General features: G+C 32.4%; 1 protein-coding gene across 1 annotated transcript in view; it reads left to right on the forward strand.

The window, feature by feature from the left end:
* LOC134684329 (uncharacterized) overlaps window positions 1-24,175 on the forward strand; it is a 108,007-nt gene that overhangs the window by 50,904 nt on the left and 32,928 nt on the right. The window contains exons 49-79 of the mRNA XM_063543618.1: window positions 261-470; window positions 1,024-1,066; window positions 1,617-1,780; window positions 2,174-2,350; window positions 2,771-3,023; window positions 3,289-3,458; window positions 3,923-4,105; window positions 4,494-4,746; window positions 5,185-5,348; window positions 6,910-7,080; window positions 7,480-7,732; window positions 8,154-8,317; window positions 8,737-8,916; window positions 9,802-10,054; window positions 10,534-10,721; window positions 11,032-11,211; window positions 11,531-11,789; window positions 12,350-12,510; window positions 12,835-12,999; window positions 13,429-13,684; window positions 14,724-14,887; window positions 15,211-15,387; window positions 15,606-15,858; window positions 16,311-16,474; window positions 16,834-17,007; window positions 17,300-17,555; window positions 18,013-18,176; window positions 18,654-18,827; window positions 19,384-19,636; window positions 20,348-20,511; window positions 21,905-22,063. Of these exons, the coding sequence (XP_063399688.1) occupies window positions 261-470; window positions 1,024-1,066; window positions 1,617-1,780; window positions 2,174-2,350; window positions 2,771-3,023; window positions 3,289-3,458; window positions 3,923-4,105; window positions 4,494-4,746; window positions 5,185-5,348; window positions 6,910-7,080; window positions 7,480-7,732; window positions 8,154-8,317; window positions 8,737-8,916; window positions 9,802-10,054; window positions 10,534-10,721; window positions 11,032-11,211; window positions 11,531-11,789; window positions 12,350-12,510; window positions 12,835-12,999; window positions 13,429-13,684; window positions 14,724-14,887; window positions 15,211-15,387; window positions 15,606-15,858; window positions 16,311-16,474; window positions 16,834-17,007; window positions 17,300-17,555; window positions 18,013-18,176; window positions 18,654-18,827; window positions 19,384-19,636; window positions 20,348-20,511; window positions 21,905-22,063 (5,949 nt within the window). The remainder of the gene's footprint in view (window positions 1-260; window positions 471-1,023; window positions 1,067-1,616; window positions 1,781-2,173; window positions 2,351-2,770; window positions 3,024-3,288; window positions 3,459-3,922; window positions 4,106-4,493; window positions 4,747-5,184; window positions 5,349-6,909; window positions 7,081-7,479; window positions 7,733-8,153; window positions 8,318-8,736; window positions 8,917-9,801; window positions 10,055-10,533; window positions 10,722-11,031; window positions 11,212-11,530; window positions 11,790-12,349; window positions 12,511-12,834; window positions 13,000-13,428; window positions 13,685-14,723; window positions 14,888-15,210; window positions 15,388-15,605; window positions 15,859-16,310; window positions 16,475-16,833; window positions 17,008-17,299; window positions 17,556-18,012; window positions 18,177-18,653; window positions 18,828-19,383; window positions 19,637-20,347; window positions 20,512-21,904; window positions 22,064-24,175) is intronic.

Raw genomic sequence — 24,175 nt, forward strand, 5'->3', positions numbered from 1 at the left:
GCAGGAAGTTACTGGTTCAAACCACAGCCGGGACAAACATAACACTTTAAAATGGGTATTTGACTTTCTTTGCAATTTAGTCGTAATATTGTCATTCAGATTGTCAAAAAGACTTACTACTGCAATGGCTACATACAAGCTTTTGTCAAGATATATTGTTATGTGCTTATTTGAAATGAAACTGACATCAGTTAAACATACTGATACCATTTTAATCCTCTGATGCTAGATATAAAACTATTAACTGTTATATATTTCAGACTGTAGGAAAGATCTAGCATTACCAACTTTACCCCCCACAGCCAGATGTAGCATAGGAGATTCCTGTACTGCCGTTAGTTGTTGTATGGAGGTAGACGTCCTGAAGAGAGCATTCAATGCTAGAGTAGATCTAGACACTTGTAACTACAAACTCAAATTTGGTCTCGAGAAACTCAGCCAGGAAATAGATTTATTTGATTACAAATGGGGTAAGAGTATGTGTAAACACATATGTAATTGAGAATGTAATACTTTTGTAAAATCTTATTTGTTTTATTAACTTTAAATGTCCGCTGCGGTATACCAATAAATAAATTGTACATTTAGAAATTTTACATATAGGATAATGACGAAGCTTGTGGTTTGCTTGATTTCAGCTTTTCACACGTTAAAATTTATTCAAATTATGATTTCAAATTTTTTTGATTTCCTCTGAATTTCTTATTTTGAAGTCATGAAAAAAGCAACCATGTCTGATGAAGTGTCAAAGAAACTAAGAATACATCTTTTTGAAAATAATGGAAAAGATAGATAAAAAGTGCCTAATTATGGTCAACAAATAATTAGAAAAAAATGTATTGACAAATTGGATAGTTCTGTAAATACCTTATGCACATCTAGAATTGCACATTATATGTTTATTTTAAAGAACACATTTAGAAAATATACAAATTTACTGATCATGATTATAAGTTGCAAATAAATACAAAACATTTTTATTGGAACTATGCTATTAAGTTTATTTATTTATTTTTACCCTAGGAACCCTAGAGAAAAAGTATCTGATGAATGTAGTCAGGATAGAGTAAGTGCTTTAATTTATTTTATGTACAAGGATATAAAAAAATTACTCTGGGACCAAATCTGTTTAATTAAAAAAGAATAAATGTGTTGTCCTAGATATACATGTAAAAGTGAAGATGTGTATAATATTCCAATAAAATAATAGGGTTGTATAATGCAAACACCAAGAAATCAATCCAATAAGATATTTAAACTCCTGCATACACAGCATGCTAGAAAATAAAGTAAAATGTCAAATAAATACCGGTATGTTTAGATATCAGATTTCATTGCAGATGACTTGATACTACAATAACCTGTATTAAACAAGTTTTTGAATAAATCTTTTGTAAAATGAATTCATAAAAGTTTTTATGAGCATCTTAACTAATGTGATATTTACCAATGCCACCTGAGCTAAGCATTGCTTGGGACATAAAAATATAGTGCATCAGTCCATTCGTCCAGATAAAATATTTGCAAGGGGGAGAGATTTAAACTCTGATCTTAAACATCAAAATTAAATTATATGGTCATTGACTGAAATGGAAAAAAAATGTTTTTATTTGTAGATTTATTGTTGATGACTTGGTTGATGACAAACAGTTCAAAGTAAATCTGAATCTAAGTCTGTGTTTTGAGGATGGGAAGGCTTGTATGTTCACAATGAATGTCTTCAAGGATACAAAGTTACCAAAAGTCTTCTGTGACTGGGGAACAGGCTTTCTAATACCAGGTAAGTATGAGGGACTATGTATTATTTACTATAGAAGTAAAAAAGTACATTGATGGCCATAATTTAAAAATAAATTGATGATTTGGACATGTATAAGGCTATAGCTAGTTATTGTAAACAAATGTTGAAAATAGAAATATTTAGGATAGATTAAGAAAAGTTCAATAAAAAACTTCCACTGTAGCAATCATAACAGACAGGTTTATATAATAGACTTCCCCTCGGTCAAATGTTAGAACAGTGAAACACTGCATCATTTAAACTTAAAGACACTATACAAAGTGAAAATAATAAACAAAACTGCAAAATAGAGATGCTTAGTAGTCCAACAGATCTATCTTCAAGTAAAAACATTTTCCTCTGTTCATGAAAAAAGCATCTTTTATTTTACAGACTTTTCCCTGACGAAATTCCTTGAGAGCGAGGGAGAGAAACTGGGAACCAGTCTTTCAAGTGGTGTCACATCATTACTGATGAAAACATTGGGTGTAGATAAATTCCTAGGGATGCCAGAATGTCAACGATCATCTAGTCCCTACATCATTACTAATGGAGGATGGAATAGTACGGGTATGTAGAGTAATCTATTGAAGTCAGATGTGTTTTATAATCCAATTATAATGTAGCATAGTATAACAGCTGTCTTCTGATTTTTAAAGTTATTGCAATTTGAAAGTTTATCAAAGGGAGAGAGTTCCCTTTGCTGTCTGGGGTCAAATTACCCTTGTTTGGCTACTTTCAGCACTATATTGCTATATTGTTTATGTGAATGCTATTTTTTTTCAACTTGCTTGAAGCATGTAGTAAAAAGGAGTATTTTTTTCTATTATTTTACACTCATATATTTACCATTAGCAGTTGTACTGGATATAAATATCTCTATTGTCACAATTATCTAAAAAAAAATCTTCAGCTGGATTTACTCAACATTGCACTCAAGAAGTAACCAACTAATTAGATAAATTGATGGTCATCAATATTATATTTCAGCTTGTCCAGTTATACCAGGAACACCTGCCTTACCTTCAACTGTGTCCTGCTCCATTGAAAGCACCTGTTCAGCCATAGATTGCTGTATGGATGTCAAGTTCATAGGTCGAACCATCAACACTAAGATATCACTTGATCCATGTAAATATGAATTGGAGTTGAAAATAGAAGCTCTCCAGATCACTAAACCACTGCTCAACTATAAATGGGGAGAAAAGGAGACCTTCAATTTACAAGGAGGAATAAAACTACAGTAAGATTTCCGAATTTTCTTTATATGGAATCATAAATATTGTTCAATATTAAAAGGCAACAACCTGCTATATGTAAACAGTAAAATAATGAATATTAATCTGTTTGATTTCAACCTACATGTAAATACCTTCAAAGAAAATATTTTTAATGAATTGAAATGAATTAAAAGGAAAAAGTTAATAACAAAAATCAGAAAAAAGATCAGAAAAACAGAAACCAACAGTTAATATACATCTGATGTCACATTTTCACTACTATAACAGGTATAGAATAGATGACTTAGCCAGTGAGAAGATGTTCATGCTAGATCTGGAGTTTGCTATCTGTTTGGAAGAGAGAAAACCTAGTGACTGTGTTGTCAATATACCGTTACTGAAGAATTTAAAAATACCAAAACCACTGTGTAATTGGAATATGGGTTATTCTGTACCAAGTAAGCAATTTATTTAATAAGATTCAAATCATTTTACTGCAATAGATGTAGTTTCTCTCATATATGTGAAGTACTGATATAGCACAGTTTTGAATTGATATTTGAAAACTTTGTTTCTTTTAAAGAAAATTACTTCCGATTAATGAAAGGAGATGGTATGTATGCATCTATTAGACAGCAACCCAACACCAAAAAATAATAGAATAAAAGACACTTATTACAGTAATTTTCATGTTAGAAATAAATCTCCAATTAATGATATATTAATGACATGTTTTGTGTATAACAATATATATATAACTTGTAGAGTGCACCTTAAAATAAACATGAAATACTGGCTGATGTAAGACAGTGAAAACTGTTTCAAAATCAACATGTGATCATATTTTTTATCAATTAAATAATTTTATCATATGTTAAAAGAGTTTCTTTAATAAAGCGACGTTTTGTCCATGAATTTTCAGATTTCTCTCTCAATCATTGGTTAACGAATAATGGAATAACCAACACAGCTAAGTTACAACAGTATGTTGTCCAGCAGTTACTGAGAGAACTTGGAGTGGAGGAATACCTCAATGTCCCACAGTGTAACAGAAACACCTCACCTTATATACCCTCAGATACTCAGGGATGGAATGTTAGTGCAGGTGAGTTGATGAAATATATCTTTTCAATTTGGAAAAGTGTGATCTTCTGAGTCAAGAATTATTAATTTTGTCATTTTCCAATGAGAAAAAAAGATTTGTTAAGACACTGGTTTGCATTTTTGTTTATCGCATAAATGAAATAGTTCTATACAGCAATACAAATAAAGGTATCCAGCTATAAATCGCATTCATGGGCATTTTATTTAATGGTGAGCTGTGGAGCAAAGTAGATAAATAATCACCCTGAAATGAATGTCTGGGTCAGATAATCACTCCAAATGTTTCCTGCTTATAAGGTAATCAAAACACTCATTCCAAGTCTTATTGATCTTTTTGCTAACTTTGATATGTGGAAAACAAAAAATAACTTTGAATTTTGGTTTTTCAGAATGTCCAGCACAGCTTACCGTCCCAATGCTTCCACCAAATGTTGCATGTCATATAACAGATACTTGTACAGGCATAAACTGTTGTCTCGATGTGGATAAACTTGGTTTATCACTCAATGCCTATGTTGTTCTGGACACATGTGACAACAAGTTTACAGTGGGTGTAGAGAAATTCAGCAGGACCATATCATTGTTGAATGTTAACTTTGGGAGAGTTGAGACATTTTCATTCCTTGGTCTGTCCAAAATAGAGTAAGAAAATTAACATTCATATACTGTTGGTTCAATAATATTCGTGGGATACCAATTTCCTGGATTTTATGGTTACATGTGAACCACAAATTTAAATGTTTAATGAAGTACAAAATTTCTATTGGCATGTATGCAGACTCGGGAAAAACCACAAAATCAAATATCCATGAAAATACAATTTTTCCTCAAACAACGAAATTTGGTACCCAGGAAAATAAATGAATCCACAGTATCACAAAATGTATAAAAAATGATTTGATGTTAAAAAAAATATTAAAGAAGATTTAAAGAAATGAGAAAAATTTTAATACAGACAATCAGATAGTGAAAGAAAATGTTTTAATAAGTGTATAAAAATATTATGACAATTAGATACTGTTTACACCAAAATGAAAAAGTACAATTACCTACATGTCATTCATGTACTATATTTTCCAGGTACAAGATAGAGGACTTCCGAAGTGAAAAGACATTTGTAGTCAGTGTAAATATCAGTGTCTGTCTAGAATCCAACAAACCATGTGACGTTCAGTTAACAATTATAAAGAATGTCAAATTACCAAAACCTTTCTGTCACTACAGTGGAGAATTTTCTATTGCAAGTATGTATGAAATGATAGAAATGTCTTTTAGATTTATGAAATATCAACAACTTGGAAATTTAAAATGATGGTTTGCCTTGATGACTTAAAGTATTAGGACTTATAGGAAGATTTTTGTCATTGCATAAAGACAGGTATTGGATTGGTAAAAATTCTTGAAAGAGTGGAAAAGAAACATATCCATATGAATGCAAGATTCTTAGTCTTACATAATTTCACCACTTGTAAAACATTCCACTTTTTTTAGCTCACGTGGCCCAAAGGTCCGTCGTCCGGCGTTGTCGTCCGGCGTTAGCTTTTACAAAAATCTTCTCCTCTGAAACTACTGGGCCAAATTAAACCAAACTTGGCCACAATCATCATTGGGGTATCTAGTTTAAAAAATGTGTGGCGTGACCCCGCCAACCAGCCAAGATGGCCGCCACGGCTTCTTACTCAAAAACCAAAGCATTTAGAGCAAATCTGATGTGGGTAAAATTGTTTATCAGGTAAAGATCCATCTGCCCTGAAATTTTCAGATGATTCGGACAACCCGTTGTTGGGTTGCTGCCCCTGAATTGGTAATTTTAAGGAAATTTTGTCTATTTTTGCTTATTATCTTGAAAATTATTATAGATAGAAATTAACTGTAAACAGCAGTAATGTTCAGCAAAGTAAGATCTACAAATAAGTCAACATTATCAAAATGGTCAGTTGACCCCTTAAGGAGTTATTGCCCTTAATAGTCATTTTTTACCATTTTTTTCGTAAATTTTTAAATCTTTTACAAATATCTTCTCCTCTGAAACTACTGGGCCAAATTAAACCAAACTTTGCCACAATCATTATTGGGGTATCTAGTTTAAAAAATGTGTGGCGTGACCCCGCCAACCAACCAAGATGGCCGTCACAGCTAAAAATAGAACATACGGGTAAAATGCAGTTTTTGGCTTATAACTCAAAACCCAAAGCATTTAGAGCAAATCTGACAAGGGGTTAAATTGTTTATCTGGTCAAGATCTATCTGCCTTGCAATTTTTAGATGACTCTGACAACTCGTTGTTAGGTTGCTGCCCCTAAATTGGTAATTTTAAGAAAATTTTTCTGTTTTGGGTTATTATCTTGAATATTATTATAAATAGAGATAAACTGTGAACAGCAATTATGTACAGCAATTTAAGACTAAAAAATTAGTCAAAATGACCAACATGGTCAATTGACCCCCTAAGAAGTTATTGTCCTTTATAATCAATTTTAAACAATTTTCATAAAATTTGTAAATTTTTACTAACATTTTCCACTGAAACTACACGGACAAGTTCATTATAGATAGAGATAATTGTAAGCAGCAAGAATGTTCAGTAAAGTAAGATGTACAAACACATCACAATCACCTAAACACAATTTTGTCATGAATTGTCTGCTTCCTTTGTTTAATTCACATAGACCAAGGTGAGCGACACAGGCTCTTTAGAGCCTATTGTTTTGTATTCACACATCCTTGAATTTAGTATTTTTACGGTTTGTTCAGTGTTGTTAGTAGAACATGCAGCAGAGTAATGATGAATACTTTCCCCAATAGATTTCTCTCTGACTAATTGGATGAAGGAACAAGATATCAGCCTGGGACAAAAGTTACCACAATTTGGAGTAGATCTATTGATGGAAGAGCTTGGAGTTGCTGGTTACCTACAGAGAACACAATGTCAGAGACAGGGTTATATTCCTGATGGACATGGATGGAACAAAACAGGTAAAAGTTGGTACTGTTGGACTACTTTTATGATCAGTAACCAGATCTGTGTAAATCATCTACAGCTGTTTTAGTTTTATTCAATTGACATGAGTTTCAACAGGTATTTTTTTCTAATTAAATTGAAAATGAATGACTATTTGACAAGAATTGTTTTCACAACAAAGTAAATTGTGTAAAATGTATATATGCATGAAGTGTAAGCCAAGGCTCCGTGTTGAAGGCCATACCTTGACCTATAATGGTTTACTTTTATAAATTGTTACGTGGATGGAGAGTTGTCTCATTGGTACTCATACCACATCTTCCTATATCTATGAAGACACAACACATATAGCTTATCCTGTTGATTTTCTTTTACTGAACTATTCTGAATTCCACATTTAATTACCTTTTCAGCCTGTCCAAAAGCTGTAAACATGCCAGCATTACCTGTTACCATGGCCTGTAGCCTACCAGAATACTGTACAGGGATCCAGTGTTGTACTGATGTTCCTCTACTCGGGAGATCATTTGAAGCTCATGTATTATTGGATGTCTGCCACTATAAGCTCAGTATTGGTCTGGAGAAACTGGTCCTAAATGTTTCCCTGTTTGATTATCATTACAATGCATGGGAAGTTGTCTCCCTTGGAAATATGTTCAGGCTTAGGTAAGAAAAAAGGACAGAAGCTAATGCCTGTACCTAATGAGAATAATTTTTTTTTTGAAAACTTGCTTTATGATGACCACATAAAAATTCATCAAAATATGGAATATTTATTATTTTACAACTTCTATTTCATTTCGAAATTAAGGCAAATTGTTAATAAACAAATGAAAACTGCATTGAATTAAAGATGTATCATAATTCTGAGAATTCTAAACTTGCTATTTATGAAAATTAACACACCAATATCTTCTTCTTTGAAGATGATTATGCAAGGGAGACAAGATTTTTCATAATTTAAAATAGTGGCAGTTTGACTCGATGTGAAATAGAAAGTGATCATAGGTTAACTTTTGTTCAATTTATTGGCAAAGTCATGTGAAATATAAAAAAGCATTCCTGAAAACATATTCTTATTTTTTAGTTACAAGATAGAAGATTTGGAGGCAGAGAAAATGTTCTTGTTTAATGCTAAGATCAGTGTATGTTTTGAGAGTGGTGGAGACTGTAGATATTCTTACAATGTACTGGAGAATACAAAACTCCCGAAACAACCATGTGACTGGAAGAGTGGATTTGCTGTACCAGGTTTGTTGGGTTTTCTAAAGAATAATATAAACTTTTGAATGTAAAAACAATAATTTTTGACTTTGAAAGAAAATTTTCTTGTTTGGTCATTGAAATTGTTGTGCATCAGCATCATTTATGATATTCTTTGAGATCTTCATATGATAGGATTATTATCATTTTTCAACTTATTTTTGCAACCATGTATAACTAGTAAAAAATGATGGGGGGAAAAACAAATAAGAAAATGTTAAACAGAAAATAAGGGTTTAAATTTTGCTTAGATTTTTTTATGTAAATTTATTCTACTGGTAAAAATTTACAGAATTTGTAGGAATTGTCTGAACTTGGCGACTGAAAAATCACTTAAAGGTCTTCAAGTACTGTAATGGTAACAAAATATGAACAAGTTAAACTTATTTTCATTACACATTTTATAGGTTTTAGTATTGCTCAATGGTTTGCTGATAAAGGATTACCAAACACCACTAACCATTTGACTGATCTAATGTCTTCACGACTGTTAGAAGATCTGGGTATAGCTGGCTTCATGCTACATCCTTCCTGTGATAAACTCTCAGCTAAATACAGTCCCGTTGATGGACAAGGATGGAAATCTGGTAGGATTTAAATATAATATGTTTAACTTTTTATGCCCCACCTACGATAGTAGAGGGGCATTATGTTTTCTGGTCTGTGGCTCTGTTCGTTCGTCTGTCTGTGCGTCCGTTCGTCCGTTCAGGTTAAAGTTTTTGGTCAAGGTAGTTTTTGATGAAGCTGAAGTACAATCAACTTGAAACTTAGTACACTTGTTGCTTATGATATGATCTTTCTAATTTTAAAGCCAAATTAGACTTTTGACTCCAATTTCATGGTCAGCTGAACATAGAAAATGAAAGTTGGAGTTTCAGGTTAAAGTTTTTGGTCACGGTAGTTTTTGATGAAGCTGAGGTCCAATCAACTTGAAACTTAGTACATATGTTCCCTATAGTATTATCTTTCTAATTTTAATGCCAAATTAGATTATTACCCAATTTCATGGTTCATGGAACATTGAAAAGGATAGTGCAAGTGGGGCATCCGTGTACTTTGGACACATTCTTGTTTTAATCACATTTTCTTTCAAACTTTCATAATCACAGATTACATCCTGTTTAGGTTTAAAAAATAGAAATAAAGTATGATATGTATTGATAAGCTTTTAAAACAGAGTGAAATGTGAGGCTTGCCAAGTTTTTTTCTGTTTTGTATTAGGCACAAATTAGTGTTTTAATAAATCAACACTAACTAAAACGTGGACAGTAATGAGGACCCCAAATTGAACTGATATGTAAACAGAAACTTGAACATAACCATTTGCTGGCAACAGAAGCACAATACCAGGATACCATTAACATACACCATACATTTATCACTACATTTGTCGACCTGTATCTTTATAATACAAAGGTAGATTGCAGGATTAAAACCTTGTAAAGGCAATTGTATTTTCTCTTATATTCCAGATTGCAGTTCCAATATAACAGTTCCAACATTACCTAATGACATAGTTTGTCACCTAGATTCTACCTGTACAGGTATAAGCTGTTGTGTTGATGTAGGACTGATCGACCAATCAATAAGTGTCTACCTGACCTTAGATCCATGTGACTACAAACTCAATATAGGCATTGAGAAATATCAGTTTGAATTTTCTCTCCTTGACTTTGAGTTTGGAATACAAAAACGTTTTCATATAGCAGGAGTTATGGAGATGGAGTGAGTATCCTATGTCTATAGTAGAAATCAAGGGAGACAACTAACATTTCTGTTACATAGAATTTTTATTTGCTATACAAATATGCACATAAAATAATGTTAAGTTGATAGGGGTACTGAAATGTATTTACTAGTAACAAAAGGAAATTTAAGCCACTGAATTCTTGAATATTAGATATTTTGAAGTCCAGTAATATTTCAGAAGTACAAAAATGAAAACAACAATTCATTAATTTCATGTGTTTAAAGTTGTTTTGTGGATAATCCTTCATCTGAAACGTTTAAAGCTAAACATTTGAAAGCGTAGAATGTATAAGAACCTCAACAGTTTAAGACCTTCATGACCAAAAAAGGGTCCATGAAATACATTGTAATGGCCAAATCCATCTTAGGTCAACTGTCTGTGTATTACTGTAAAGATTGATTTTGAGACATTTGTGATATTAAGTTATATTGACATTATACAATTATTTATTAAGCTACAAGATAACAGATTTACCAGGTGAAGCTGCATTATATGTTGACCTTGACTTGAAGGTCTGCTTTGATGACCCAGGACTACCTGGTCTATTAAACACTAAAGTATGTATAATACACACTAAGATCTTATCTGGCACCAAACTACCAAAGACTCCATGTGGATGGCAGAAAGGATTTGTTGATTCAAGTAAGTATTGTAAAAAAATGTTCCAGTCATTCTGGTCTTTTGTTAAGAAATACAACTTGGTAGTTATTGCAAAGGAAACAAAACCTTTCCACAGAATCAGTGGTGTTAACCTGGCAACTCAAATTTTTTGGAGTGGTACTAGCTCATTGTAAAAATATATTAGATATTGTTCCCTGTTGAGTTTATTCAGTGGGACCTTTAAATTTAACTAAAAGCAAATTTTATTTAAATTGAAAGAAAAACAACCAAAAATATATAAAATACTTAAAAATTTGAATACATACTGTCAATATTTTATATACCTTTTCAGACTGGTCTTTGTCTACCTGGTACAACAACATGGGTTTGAAAGCAGGGACCCAGTTACCTACTGATGCTGTTCTATTATTGATGGATACACTTGGAGTAGCAGAGTTCTTAAAGGACAAACAATGTGACAGACATGACCCATACTCTGTGTATGCCTCACAGTATGAAGGATGGAGTACAGGTAAGTCCTGCTATTGATGAACATTATTCATGTGACCAACAGGTTATCTGAAGGTAACTATAAAATCTACCATTTTGGGAATTCTTGCCATGACATTCAACTGGAGAGGTGTATCTGTAAACTTTTTCATTTTTTGGTATATATCCTTTGTTATCGGTAGTGACAGATTACACGTGTTTCAAACCAAGCTGAATTAATTTAAAAAAGTTTCCTCCTTTGTTATCCCTCCTTGTAGAAATTGGGTACATTCATTTCATAATTTCATGTAGGTACAGTAGTACTTATTTGAGTAAAACAGTAAATATCTATCTTTTAACAGATTGCAGATCTACCTCAGTTGTGTTACCAAGATTACAAGATGACTATATTACTTGTTACCTTGACAACACATGTAGAAATGTACAATGTTGTATGGATGAGCTTTTCATCAGTAGATCTTTTCAAGTTCAAGTGAACTTTGACCCTTGTAATTACCTTATGACCTTTGACATTGAGAAGCTACAGATAAATGCTACACTGAATGAGTATGAATGGGGGAAATGGAAACAGATTGATTTGTATGGAGTCATCAAGTTAAGGTAAAATTTATAGAGTTGTTTTCACTTTTGCTAGTGTATTATTATTGCATTACTAATTTCTTACATATTCTACTCTTAATGGTTCATAATTTGACACTTGTGTTGTTGGGTCGCTGTCTCTTGGATGTATACAACACATCTAATTGTATAATACTTATGTCAAATAAATTTGATTTGTAATTATGGCAAGTTAGATATCAGTATATCTTTGAATAAGAAGATGTGGTATCTAGTACTGTAGAGACAATTTAATGTTGAGAGAATTAAAATAGGTCCAACGTATTCAAAAATGAAACATTGATTAAAGAAGACCAAAAATCTACAGGGCAAAATATCAAATCAGTAACATCATATGCACAGACAAATTAACAAAGATCACCTTAATTTCTTGCTTTAGGCAGACTATGAAAATTAATCATCCAAAAATCAAAAAAGTTGACAGAATACTTTTAGATGGCATTCATATCAGAGATATTTAAAACATAAATCTCAAAAAATTATATTAATAGTTATCTTATGAATTAAGGAAATATGGTAACAGTGTTTCTTATGTTTTACAGATTTATTCTGCATGATCTATATGCTGAAGACCAGTATCTGTTGTCCTTGACCTTAAGTTTATGTTGGGAATCTCATGGCAGTTGTCAGGATCATCACATATTTACAAATGCCCGTCTCCCAAAACCAACATGTAACTGGAATATGGACTTCAAAATTCCAGGTAAGTCAAAAATTAAACTGAATTATTATTCTTTAGAATTTGATCAGTTACCTTGTGATTGTTAACAAGAGTAGGTGGAAGATGTTGCAGAGGAACCTCATTTCTTTACATGTTTCTGAACAGGTTAAGCCAAATCAATAAATTAAAGTGGTAGGTTAGTCTATTCCATTGTATGAAATGTTTAAAGTTGAACATTTTTAAGCTTTCAAATAATTAATGGCTTACTGTTGGATGCTGGGGGTTAAGGATACTTAAAATACACTTGAACATATTTCAAGTTGAAGAAGTTTGACTATTTTGTTAATTGTCTGTTGTTTATTGTAGGATTTTCTTTGGCGACATTTCTGACATCAGAGGGACTAACTACATTAACTGACCCTGTGATATCACAACTGTCAGAAGATTTAGGACTGTCTACTTATCTCAACTCACCAACATGTGACAGATCAGCTCTACCATATAAACCAAAAGTCAAGGGATGGAACAATGGTACACTTTCAGAAAATAAATATTACCTTTATCAATCAGTTCAATTAAAATCATAATATTCAACATAAATTATGTGGAGTGACAAACAATTTTAAAAAGGCTTAATTCTTTTTCTTTTGTTTTTGATATTCAGAGTTTTCTTTAAAGCCAAAGTGAAAAGCAATTAATCAAATATAATGTTCCATTCTTAGTCAAGTAATATTTAATAGATGATAACCAAATTTATTGAGCTTCGCACCAAAAAAAATAGGTAGATATTCAAACAGAGAAAAACTGGTACGACAAGCACATGTTTGGGTTGAACAATTGAACAAGTTCCTGGACAGAATTTCTTTAAGTTTGTAAAAGAAAAATTACTTTCATTTTATATAACTGTTGAAGTTGGTGTGTGATGTGAATCCCAATTTAAATATGATTTTCTAATTGTAGAATGTAAGACACCAGTTGTCTCCCTTGAAGACATTTCTTCCCATGCTGCATGCCACATCCCAGACAGATGTACAGCAATAGACTGCTGTATCACCTTACCAAGCTTCAAGCGTAATGTCAATGTATTTGTTGATCTGGACCCCTGTGAATACAGACTCAGTATTGCTATAGAAAAAGTCCATCTTAATTTGTCTTTAGTGGATTACAAGTGGGGATCATTCCAGCAATTCTCTCTACTTGGTGTCATCAATTTAAAGTAAGTAGTTATATTATGAAAGTTATATTTATACCCCCGCTTTAAAAAAGGGGGGGTATAATGTTTTACCTCTGTCTGTCAGTCCGTCCGTCTGTCCGACAGTCAGTCCGTCAGTCAGTCCGTCCCATGAAACTTTCGTCACATTTTTCTCAGGAATTACAATACAAGGATTTCTGAAATTTGGTTTCAGGGTTTATCTAAGTCAGCTATACCGTGTGATGAGTTTTCAGATTAATCACTTGACAACTTCCTGTTTACCGAACACTTGTATGATTTTACAAATGATAGCCAAGTTGAAAATTTTCGTCACATTTTTCTCAGGAACTACAATACAAGGATTTCTGAAATTAGGTTTCAGGATTTATATAAGTCAGCTGTACCGTGTGATGCGTTTTCAGATTCATCAATCGACAACTTCCTGTTTTCCGAACACTTGCATATTTTTACACTATTTATATTATCCACTTGCGGCTGGGGTATCATCAGTGAGCAGTAGCTCGCAGTTCCACTTGTTATTTATAATTTGATACAGTATATATGGTTTTTGAAAATTTCACTACTATATCTCAAAGGACAAGGATAAAAACAAGGAATTTTACAACTAAACAGTATCAAGATATCCCATTGTGAAACTCACTTTCTTCATAAAAAGAGTTTCCATTTGAAATAAGAACAAATGTAAATAGATTTGAAAGATGATTTACCTTAAAAATTGAAAAACAAAGCCTGGTAATTGTTTTGTGCCACCAAAACATATGATGATTTCCATTTAAAAAAAATAAAAAGCACATAAGTTTCATTTAAAACAATAAAAAGCACATAAGTTTCATTTAAAACAATAAAAAGCACATAATTTTCATTTAAAGCACATGTTCAAGATAAGGAAAAACCTATTTGAAAAAACATGATTTTAGAAAAAGTTTCTACTATCAAAATGAATATATATTTATGACATAATGAAGATTTAAGAAACTGAAAAAAAATATTCTTCAGTCATATTTTATAACATAATTGATACTAGATGACATTTTTATTCTAGCTTTACCATAGATGATTTGGCCAGTGATGATGTATTTGTTTTTAATATGAATGTGTCCATATGTCTAGAATCGTCAGGTCCTTGTGAGCTACATCTTCATCTCTTCAAGTCAACTAAATTACCAAAGCAGACTTGTAACTGGAACACAGATTATAAAATTCAAGGTAATTTAAGGATTAATTGTGATTTGAAAGTAAAAATTTAGTTAATTGTTTGTTTGCCTTTTTAAATGTGCACAAAATGAGCACAAAAAACAGCAAATAAAATTATGAATGGTATAGGGGATTTAGAACCTATGCTTTTATTTTTCTGTTTATCAACTTAATTGTGCACTTTTATATGAAACAACAAAACAAACTCTTTTATGTGACAATTCCTAGATTCTGTCGTTGGCCTTACTGGCATCAACATTTAGGTTCAATCTGTGGTTAAAATCTTTTTCAACATGAATAACATTATCAAATCAGAAAAATTAACTTCTTTTCAGATTTTTCATTGAGGTCATACTTAACTGATCTTGGTCTCAGTTCATCATTGAAGAAATTGGAGTCCCATACAACGTCCGAATTACTTCACGATCTAGGTATTGCTCCATTCCTTCTGGATAACCAGTGTGACAGAGGAAATCTACCATACTTCCCCAACAAAGATGGTTGGAATAAAGGTAAATAGGAACTTCATAGTGTTAAAGGACTAACAGAGTGTTTATATTGTCTGTAATATGTCAAATTTTACCTTCCCTTTTATAAATGTATAAAAAAATGAGAAAATCAAGAGAAGAAATCACTATGATGTTGACTAGAAAGAACTTAACATAAAATAAAGAAGCCCCAAAATAAATTGGTTTACAGTTATTAATCGATCGATATCTCTATATTTTAGGATGTCCCAAGCCAGTTTCACTGAGCCCACTCCCTAACAACACATTCTGTCATCTGTATGACTATTGTACTGGTGTCACATGTTGTTCAGACGTAGAATTGATTGGTAGAACCATTAAAACATATGTCAGTCTGGATCCCTGTAACAGAAAGATGAGCATAGGGATAGAGAAATTGAGTGTCAATACCAGTCTGTTTGATTATCACTTTGGTTCAATAGAGCATGTCAAACTTCATGGAGTTGTCCACTTGGAGTAAGTTTTAGAAAACTTACTATTTTTGCATCATTTATGAATTAGGGAGTTCAAAAATCATAAAATAAAGTAACGAATAGTAAATCTGAAAGTTGTTTCTTAATTTTTTTCTTAAAAATCTTTCATATTTCAAATACAACTATATTCATGATTTTCAAATGGCAACCATTACAAAAAAATTTACACTTCAAACATTTTTCATGCTTATTTTATTATTACCGTAAAAGAACAGAATTTCCCAAATGACAAGAAAGCAATGTGGAGGAATGAAAATGAACTGTTGACATTTTTTCAGCAACTATGTGTTAAGTTCTAACAAAGTGAATGTTCTGTTACTTTTTGCTTGAATTTGATTTCAGGTCATTTATAGATATATACATATTCCATACTTTTTTGGTTAAATTATTTGCAAAATCAATTATTGATATATACATGTTCCAAATACTTTTTAGTTACCAAGTAGAAGACTTGGAAAGTGAGAAGAAGTTCATGGTCAGCCTGAACCTGAGTATATGTTTTGAATCACACGGTCCTTGTGTAGTCAGTATACCAGTTCTGAAGAATGCCAGGCTATCTAAGGCTGTTTGTGATTGGAAGAGTGATTTCATAGATCCTAGTAAGCATACATATTAAATATTTCTAGTAATTATGCCCACACTCTTAAAGTGGGGCTTTATTGCTTTCATCTTGTCTGTCGGTCTTGTTGTGTGTATGTTTATATGTTATGACTTTATATTTGATAAGTTGTGAAGTTTGGGCAATTTTTGGATTTGTTAGACACCGTCTACCTGTTTGCAAATACATTGACAGATAGGGGTGATTTTAAAATTATCTGTCGTCACGTCAGATTTGGAGGTTGATTTTAGGAACAGACATTGATCAGAGACAAGATGTCAATCTGAGTCAAACACATATATTCAAAATATATGCACATTCAATGCTTGCAAAATAACAACTAGGATATTCTCTTTGTAGATTTCTCCTTTGAAAGATTCTTAAGTGAAAAAAGACTATCACCAGATCATCCCCTGAACACAAATGAGATGAAGAGTTTAATGGACAAATTGCGAATTACAGAGTTTCTACAGGACAGCCAGTGTGATCCGAATCGGTCACCATTCAGTCCTAGTGTAAATGGTTGGAACAATGGTACAGTATATATAGATCGATAAAAGGGGGGATAAGAAAAAAGAAACCCAGAAATCTTTCAAAGGACAATAGCTGTCCAATTCTTGTTCACTGATTTGACTCAAAATTATAAAATGCCTTAAATAAACAATTAACAGGACAAGGACTAGATAATATGTAGCTTTGTTTCATGTGTATTTTATTGTAGTTTATAATATTACTACATTACTACATTTATTGTTCATTGTACAATTTTTGAATGTTTTTTCTTCTCTCAAATAGCACAGGTATATCTTATGAATTATAATTTTAGATTGTAAGTTACCAATGGCAGTATTACCCAACAATACAGGCCCAGCAACATGCAACATACACAATACATGTACAGCAGTAGAATGCTGTGTTACTGCAGAACAGATCGGTAGATCATTCAGAACATTTGTGAACTTTGAACCCTGCTTGTTTAAATTGACTGTTGGTATAGAACAACTGAAATTTGATCGACTTCTGTTTGATTATGAGTGGGGACAACCTGTTCACGTCTGGCTGTTTGGTTTTGTCAGATTAGAGTAAGTGTATACCAGTAGAACATATATAGAAATATGGACAATCTGTGCAAAAGTGGTACAGAGTTTAGTCAGTGTGAATATTTCTTCTTAATTGGTATTTTGATTGATTTGGAAGATATAGAAGCCAACCCAAATGTATTTGAATGTCAGATTACCAGGACAATTGATAAACATACTAGTTGTTATGTTTAGTAATCTAACTTGTTCACCTTATTTAATTTTTCTTGGTGTTACATTTCAATTAAATTTTTGTCTGCTAAACTTTAACTGTAATTACATCATAATACCTATTATTTTGGTGCAATTTTTAAATGTTTCATGGTTGCTCAGCTTTTTATAATTCAATAGGAATTTCACCTTCATTTTCATGTGTTCCTTTAAAAATGATTTATGTATGTTAAATTTTCAGTCAGTCGATATTTTCAGTGATGGATTTATGTTACAAATCTTATTACAGGTTTACTATTTCTGATTTGGAAACTGAAGGACAGTACTTATTTGATATGACCTTGAAAGTATGTTTTGAAGTTGAAGGACCTTGTTATGTAACTGTCAGTGCCTTTAACAAGTACAGACTACCTAAACCAGCATGTGATTGGAACACAGACTTCTCCATGAAAGGTAATTATCAAATATTGATAGTTTTTGTCTTGTTGAAGATTTTGCACAAGTAATTAAAGGATGCAAAGAGACCACAAATGGAGTTTGTGAGAGCAAATAATCATAAGTTTGTGGTTCAAAAGAATTAAAGTTGTTTTATTATTAGTCTCCAAAGCTATACTATGTGATATGAAAAGAAGATGTGGTATGATTGCTAATGAGACAACGCTCCACAAGAAACCAAATGACATAGAAAGAAACAACTATAGGTCACAGAATGGTCTTCAACAATCAGCAAATCCCACACCACACAGTCAGTTATAAAAGGCCCTGAAATGACAAATGTAAAACAATTCAATCAGGAAAACTATGAAGGTGGCAACCCTCCCCTAACCTATCACAGTGATGTTTAAGTACAACATATAATGTATGAACAAACTAAAAATAATAATTTACTAGATTTCTGATTAAGCTTATTGTCTATGTTATGTTTTGTAGGATTCTCACTTGACCAGTGGATGAAGAATGAAAGTTTTACTGCCACACCAACCTTGGCACCATACATGACATCTAAACTTCTCTCTGATCTTAATGTGGCGGCCTATATGAAGGGTGAACAATGTAAACTGAATGGACCATTATTCACTCCAAATATTAAAGGATGGAAGAGTGGTAGGCATTCATGAAAATTATAATAGAAGTCATTTTTTATTGACCTATTTATGTTCAATTAAAACTTTTTTTTATGTAATATCATTTTGACAAAATTAAGACACAAACGCATACTTCATGACTAATTTCAATAGAAATCATTTACCATTATATACACTGCTGTTGATACATGTGGCCATTGCAAAGAAGTATGTTACAAGAGCTTTTTTGAAATAAATATGGAAATGTTGATATGAACATTCATAAAAAGCAGCTTTGATTCATTTCAGGAAAATGATTTATTGTAAACGAGGCTGTGTTATTTGGGCAATTTGATTTTGATATTCTTCTCTTTATGGTATATTTGTATGTTGGTTAAAGCTCTACAGATATTATTTTGTACTGTTATATGTATACCTGACTTTAAATAAATCTCTCATGCGAATGATAGGTAACAATTTTGTAAAATTGGAAAGATCTCCTGTTATCTATTTGAATTGACAAATTCTTAAATAAACGAATGCATATTGCTCTTAAGAAAGATCAACACAGAGATAATTTGAAATGTTTCTTTCAGAATGTCCAACTACAATAGCCGTTCCAGATCTCCCAAACAACATTGTATGCCACATATCAGATACATGTACAGATATAAACTGCTGTGTCCATATACCACTGCTCAATAAAACATTTGATGCATACATCAGACTGGATCCCTGTTATGAAACACTATCTGTGGGTATAGAGAAGATGCATAACCAGTACAAACTACTGGACTACACTTATGGTAAAACTGAGAATTTTAACCTGCTTGGACTACTGAGATCTGAGTAAGTCAAGAATAAATTAACTCCTACTTTGATAATACTATGGATTCATTTATTTTCTTGGGTACCAATTTTCATGGTTTAAATAAAACTAACATTTTCACAAATATTCAATTTCATTAGTCTACATATAAACCTTAAGGTGGTACCTAACACTACAGGGAGATAACTCTGTAAAGTCAGCTAAACGTTTTAATAACGTTGTGTTGTAAGAGAATATTAAGCTTCTCAATGATCAAAATTGGTGTTTGTCAAACTGCTATATAAACAGTGTAATTTTTCAGACAAAATGGTTGGTTCAAACTTTTTGAAATTTTTATATTTTTGTTAAAAGGTCAAAGTAAATACTTTAACAAAATTTTATGAAAATTAAACCAGCCAAATTAATATTAGTTAAAGTGTTGGGTACCACCTTAAGCACAATTTTCTTTCGCTGAAAATATAATTTTGGGGCTCATCTTTACCCTTGAAATCCTAAAAAATTGGTATCTAACAAGTAATGATAAATAATTTTACATGTATGTCAATTTTTTTTATCAAGCATAGAAAAAGGTCACAATCCCAATATAAAACTAATATAGAGCACATATTTAGTTTTTTTGGCTAAAAAATTGCAGCAATTATGATGTCTGCTTCCTGTAATACATGTATAACGTTATTTCCATATATATAGTTAACATGACTTTTTAGCATGTAAAGTTTTTGTTTCCTCAGATACAGCATGTACGACTTCAAAGATGAAGGAATGTACGTGATGAATTTGACCTTCAGTTTTTGTGTGGAGAGCAGCAGTAATTGTAACCTCAGAATACCAATCCTTCATAATGTCAGATTACCCAAGAAAACTTGCACTTGGACGGAGGATTACAAGGTCAAAGGTGAGATGTTAATCGTATATATAAAACGAGATATAGAGTATTCATCATTGAGACAGCAACCAAACTACTGGAATAAGGATGCAAAAACTTTTGAGATACTTTGGTTTTATTATTATTTGTTAGATTCCAATTATCTTGGATCATATATACAGGTGAACTGCCAAATTAAATTTTCAACCACTGACAAATTTCCTATAGGCTTGTATGCACACTCCAGCAAAACCATGAAATTAAGTATCCATGAATATGTAATTTTTCCTTAATCCATGAAAATTGGTAACCTCGGAAATAAATGAATCCACAGTAACTGAAGAAAACCAATGACTAGATTGCTGACATAGGACATAAAATTGAGAAAGGAAATGGTGAATATGTCAAAGCGACAACCATCCGACCATAGAGCAAACAACAGCCGAAGGCAACCAATGGGTCTTCAATGTAGCGAGAATTCCCGCACCCGTAGGTGCAGGGACTAACCTTGGGAATTTCAAGCAAGGAGCCCAGACCAGATATTTCATAATTAGTTTCTATATGTTCAACTGAAATTTAACTGAAAGTTTAGGGGCCCAGCTCAAAATCTAGGAGCCATGGGCGACTGGGCCCCCTTTAAGTTTTGTCCCTGAGGTGTCCTTCAGCTGGCCCCTAAAAATATGCATAATAGTACAGTGATAATGGATGTCATACTAAACTCCGAATTATACACAAGAAACTAAAATTTAAAATCATACAAGACTAACAAAGGCCAGAGGCTCCTGACTTGGGACAGGCGCAAAATTGCGGCGAGTTAAACATGTTTATGAGATCTCAACCCTCCCCCTATACCTCTAGCCAATGTAGAAAAGTAAAAGAATAACAATACACACATTAAAATTCAGTTCAAGAGAAGTCTGAGTCCGATGTCAAAAGATGTAACAAAAGAAAATAAATAAAATGATAATAATACATGAATAACAACAGACTACTAGCAGTTAACTGACATGCCAGCTCCAGACCTCAATTAAACTGATTGAAAGATTTTGTCTTCATCATATGAATATCAGGTACAATCCCTCCCGTTAGGGGTTTAGTATCATACTATCATAAAATATATGAGAAGAACATAACCCGTGTCATGTCAACAACTGTATTTTAGAAATAAATGTGTTTAGTTCCGATGCAAAGACCCTATCAGTGAATCAATGTTAAAGCCAAAATATGCAATCTTTAATGACATATATGCCATATCATAAACTGAAATGTGAAATGTATAAGTTCAAGGTTACATAATTAATTTTAAAACTAAAAATGTACTGAATGGACACATAGGTCTTGTTTCTTTTTATATTCTTTCTGTCTTGTCCTAATTCTGTGTCAACAATTAATAAAATTCATTTAACCTGATTTATTCTTTTAGATTTCTCTCTTGACCAATGGACCAAAGAAAGGAACCAGATACCTGGTACAGTGCTACCTGATTATTACACGTCAGAGTTGTTACAGCAATTAGACATGACCAACTATCTGAATACTCCAATGTGTACTAGACAAAATAGTACTAATGGCTGGATTAAAGGTAATGAATTCAATTTTTCAATAATTACAAGATTAGAATATTTAAAGCAGATGACTTTTCTGTGATTATAGCCTTATTATTAGTTTTAAATTATTGAAGTTTAATATTACTGAGTTTTTAGGCAGTTAAGCTGCCTTATGCGAGCACCCTGGTTTTGTGTGCTACCCAATAAATGCTGAAATACATGCCATTGTTATCATCTAGCTGTCTACTATATTATTTATAACTTATTGGACAGTTTTTTCATACTTTTCATTCTGGATTACAAAAAATATAACCAGAAAAACCTTAAATGATCGTCGATTTTCCCAAAAGTTTTGAAGTTGCACATAGGAAGTAGAGCACATTAGGAATCCTTATGTAGCTTATTATTCCCTGAGCTTTTGGCTAAGCTGTCAAAGAACAAATGTATGAAATATTTAATGGCCGAAAATCTCTAAAGACAAGTAGTTTAGATTTCCCAAATTGCAAAAGTCGTAGGAATATTGTTTGTCGTCAATACGTAGTCAACTACGTATATATACGTCAGTTCAACTGATCACGCGATTGGCGGCAATTTTGAATTAGAAGACGAAATTTCTTTTCAATTTGGACGCAGGTGTTTAAATTAGTGGTGGTCCGATGTCTGCGACCTTCCACTTTTGCAGTCAGACTTTCTACTTGCCCAAGTTACTAGCTACGACTGACGGACCTTAAAAGAAAAAATAACTTTGCAAACATTTTTACCAAAGTTTCCTAATAAACGATCTCAAACTTATTTTCATCGTATATATAAACTATTCATGTTCAATTTGTTCAACCGCTAGCTTTATCTAGAAAATAGCCGATAAATAATGTGTAAATCCAAGCAAAATCGTATCTCACTATCTGTCAAAAACAACATTCAAAATAAAATGGCTGCCGCGAGAACACTACAATATCGGATCCGATTCCGGAAGCGGATAAGGGTAATCCCGGGTTTTGGCTTTAAACTAAAAAAATCCAGACAGGTGACAAAATACATCTATGCATGGTAAATAAATATAAACACTAGAATTGAAAACCAAAAGAAAGAAAAATCAGAAAATATTTTGTACACCAATTTTAATGTCAAAATCCAATATAATGTGACAGTTGGGAACAGTTTATCTAACAATATATATGTTCCTGGTAACAGTATAAATTTTCTTTATCAGTGATAAATGTTGGTAATGTATGTTAAATGCTTTTCAAGTTAAACATATTTCTGCAATTTTAAGGGGTATTTTTTCTTCTCAATTTTGATAGGTCAGTTAAAATAGCTGGAAGTTTCTTATATAAAAAAAAGATGTGGTATGATTGCCAATGAGACAACTATTCACAAGAGACCAAAATGACCAAGACTTGGTAACGATCAAGATCCCCAACCCTAAACATGCTAAACCATATATATTCAAGTATGGGACAATATAACAAATCATATGAAATATAGGTGGAGGTCGTTGGAGAATTTATAATGGTCTAGATCCACAATCTTTAACAATATATATTTATGAAATGGGAAAATAAAACAAATCAAATGAAATCTATGGTCACTGTACACCCTCCTGTTTGAGAACTTGGAAAAATTCTAGATCATCACCCCTTGACCATATATACTCATGTATAAATCAAATGAAATATAGGGGGAGTCCCTGCAGTCACCCTACCCCTCCTGATTGAGAAATTGGAAACAGTCGAACTCCCACCTTTAAATTAAACCATATATATTAATGTATGAGCACTAATCAAATGGAATATAGGGAGAGTCCTTAGGGTCACCCTACCCACTCCTGTTTGATAAATTAGAAACAGATGAGATCCCCACCCCTCAAACATATATATTTATGTATTGGACAATATAACAAATCAAATGAAATATAGGGGAAGTCACTGGGGCCCCCACCCCCTCCTGTTTGAAAACTTGATAACGGTCGAGATTCCCACCCATAAACCATATATATTTATGTATGGGACAATATAAACAATCAAATGAAAAATAGGGGTAGTCCCTAGGACCACCCCACACTCTCTTGTGTGTGTTTTGACAACTTGTAAAAGATTGAGATACCAACACCTAAACCATATTCATTCCTGTTTGTCATTTCAAAAAAG

The sequence above is a fragment of the Mytilus trossulus genome, chromosome 9 (genome assembly GCF_036588685.1).
Source record: "Mytilus trossulus isolate FHL-02 chromosome 9, PNRI_Mtr1.1.1.hap1, whole genome shotgun sequence".
NCBI lineage: Eukaryota > Metazoa > Mollusca > Bivalvia > Mytilida > Mytilidae > Mytilus > Mytilus trossulus.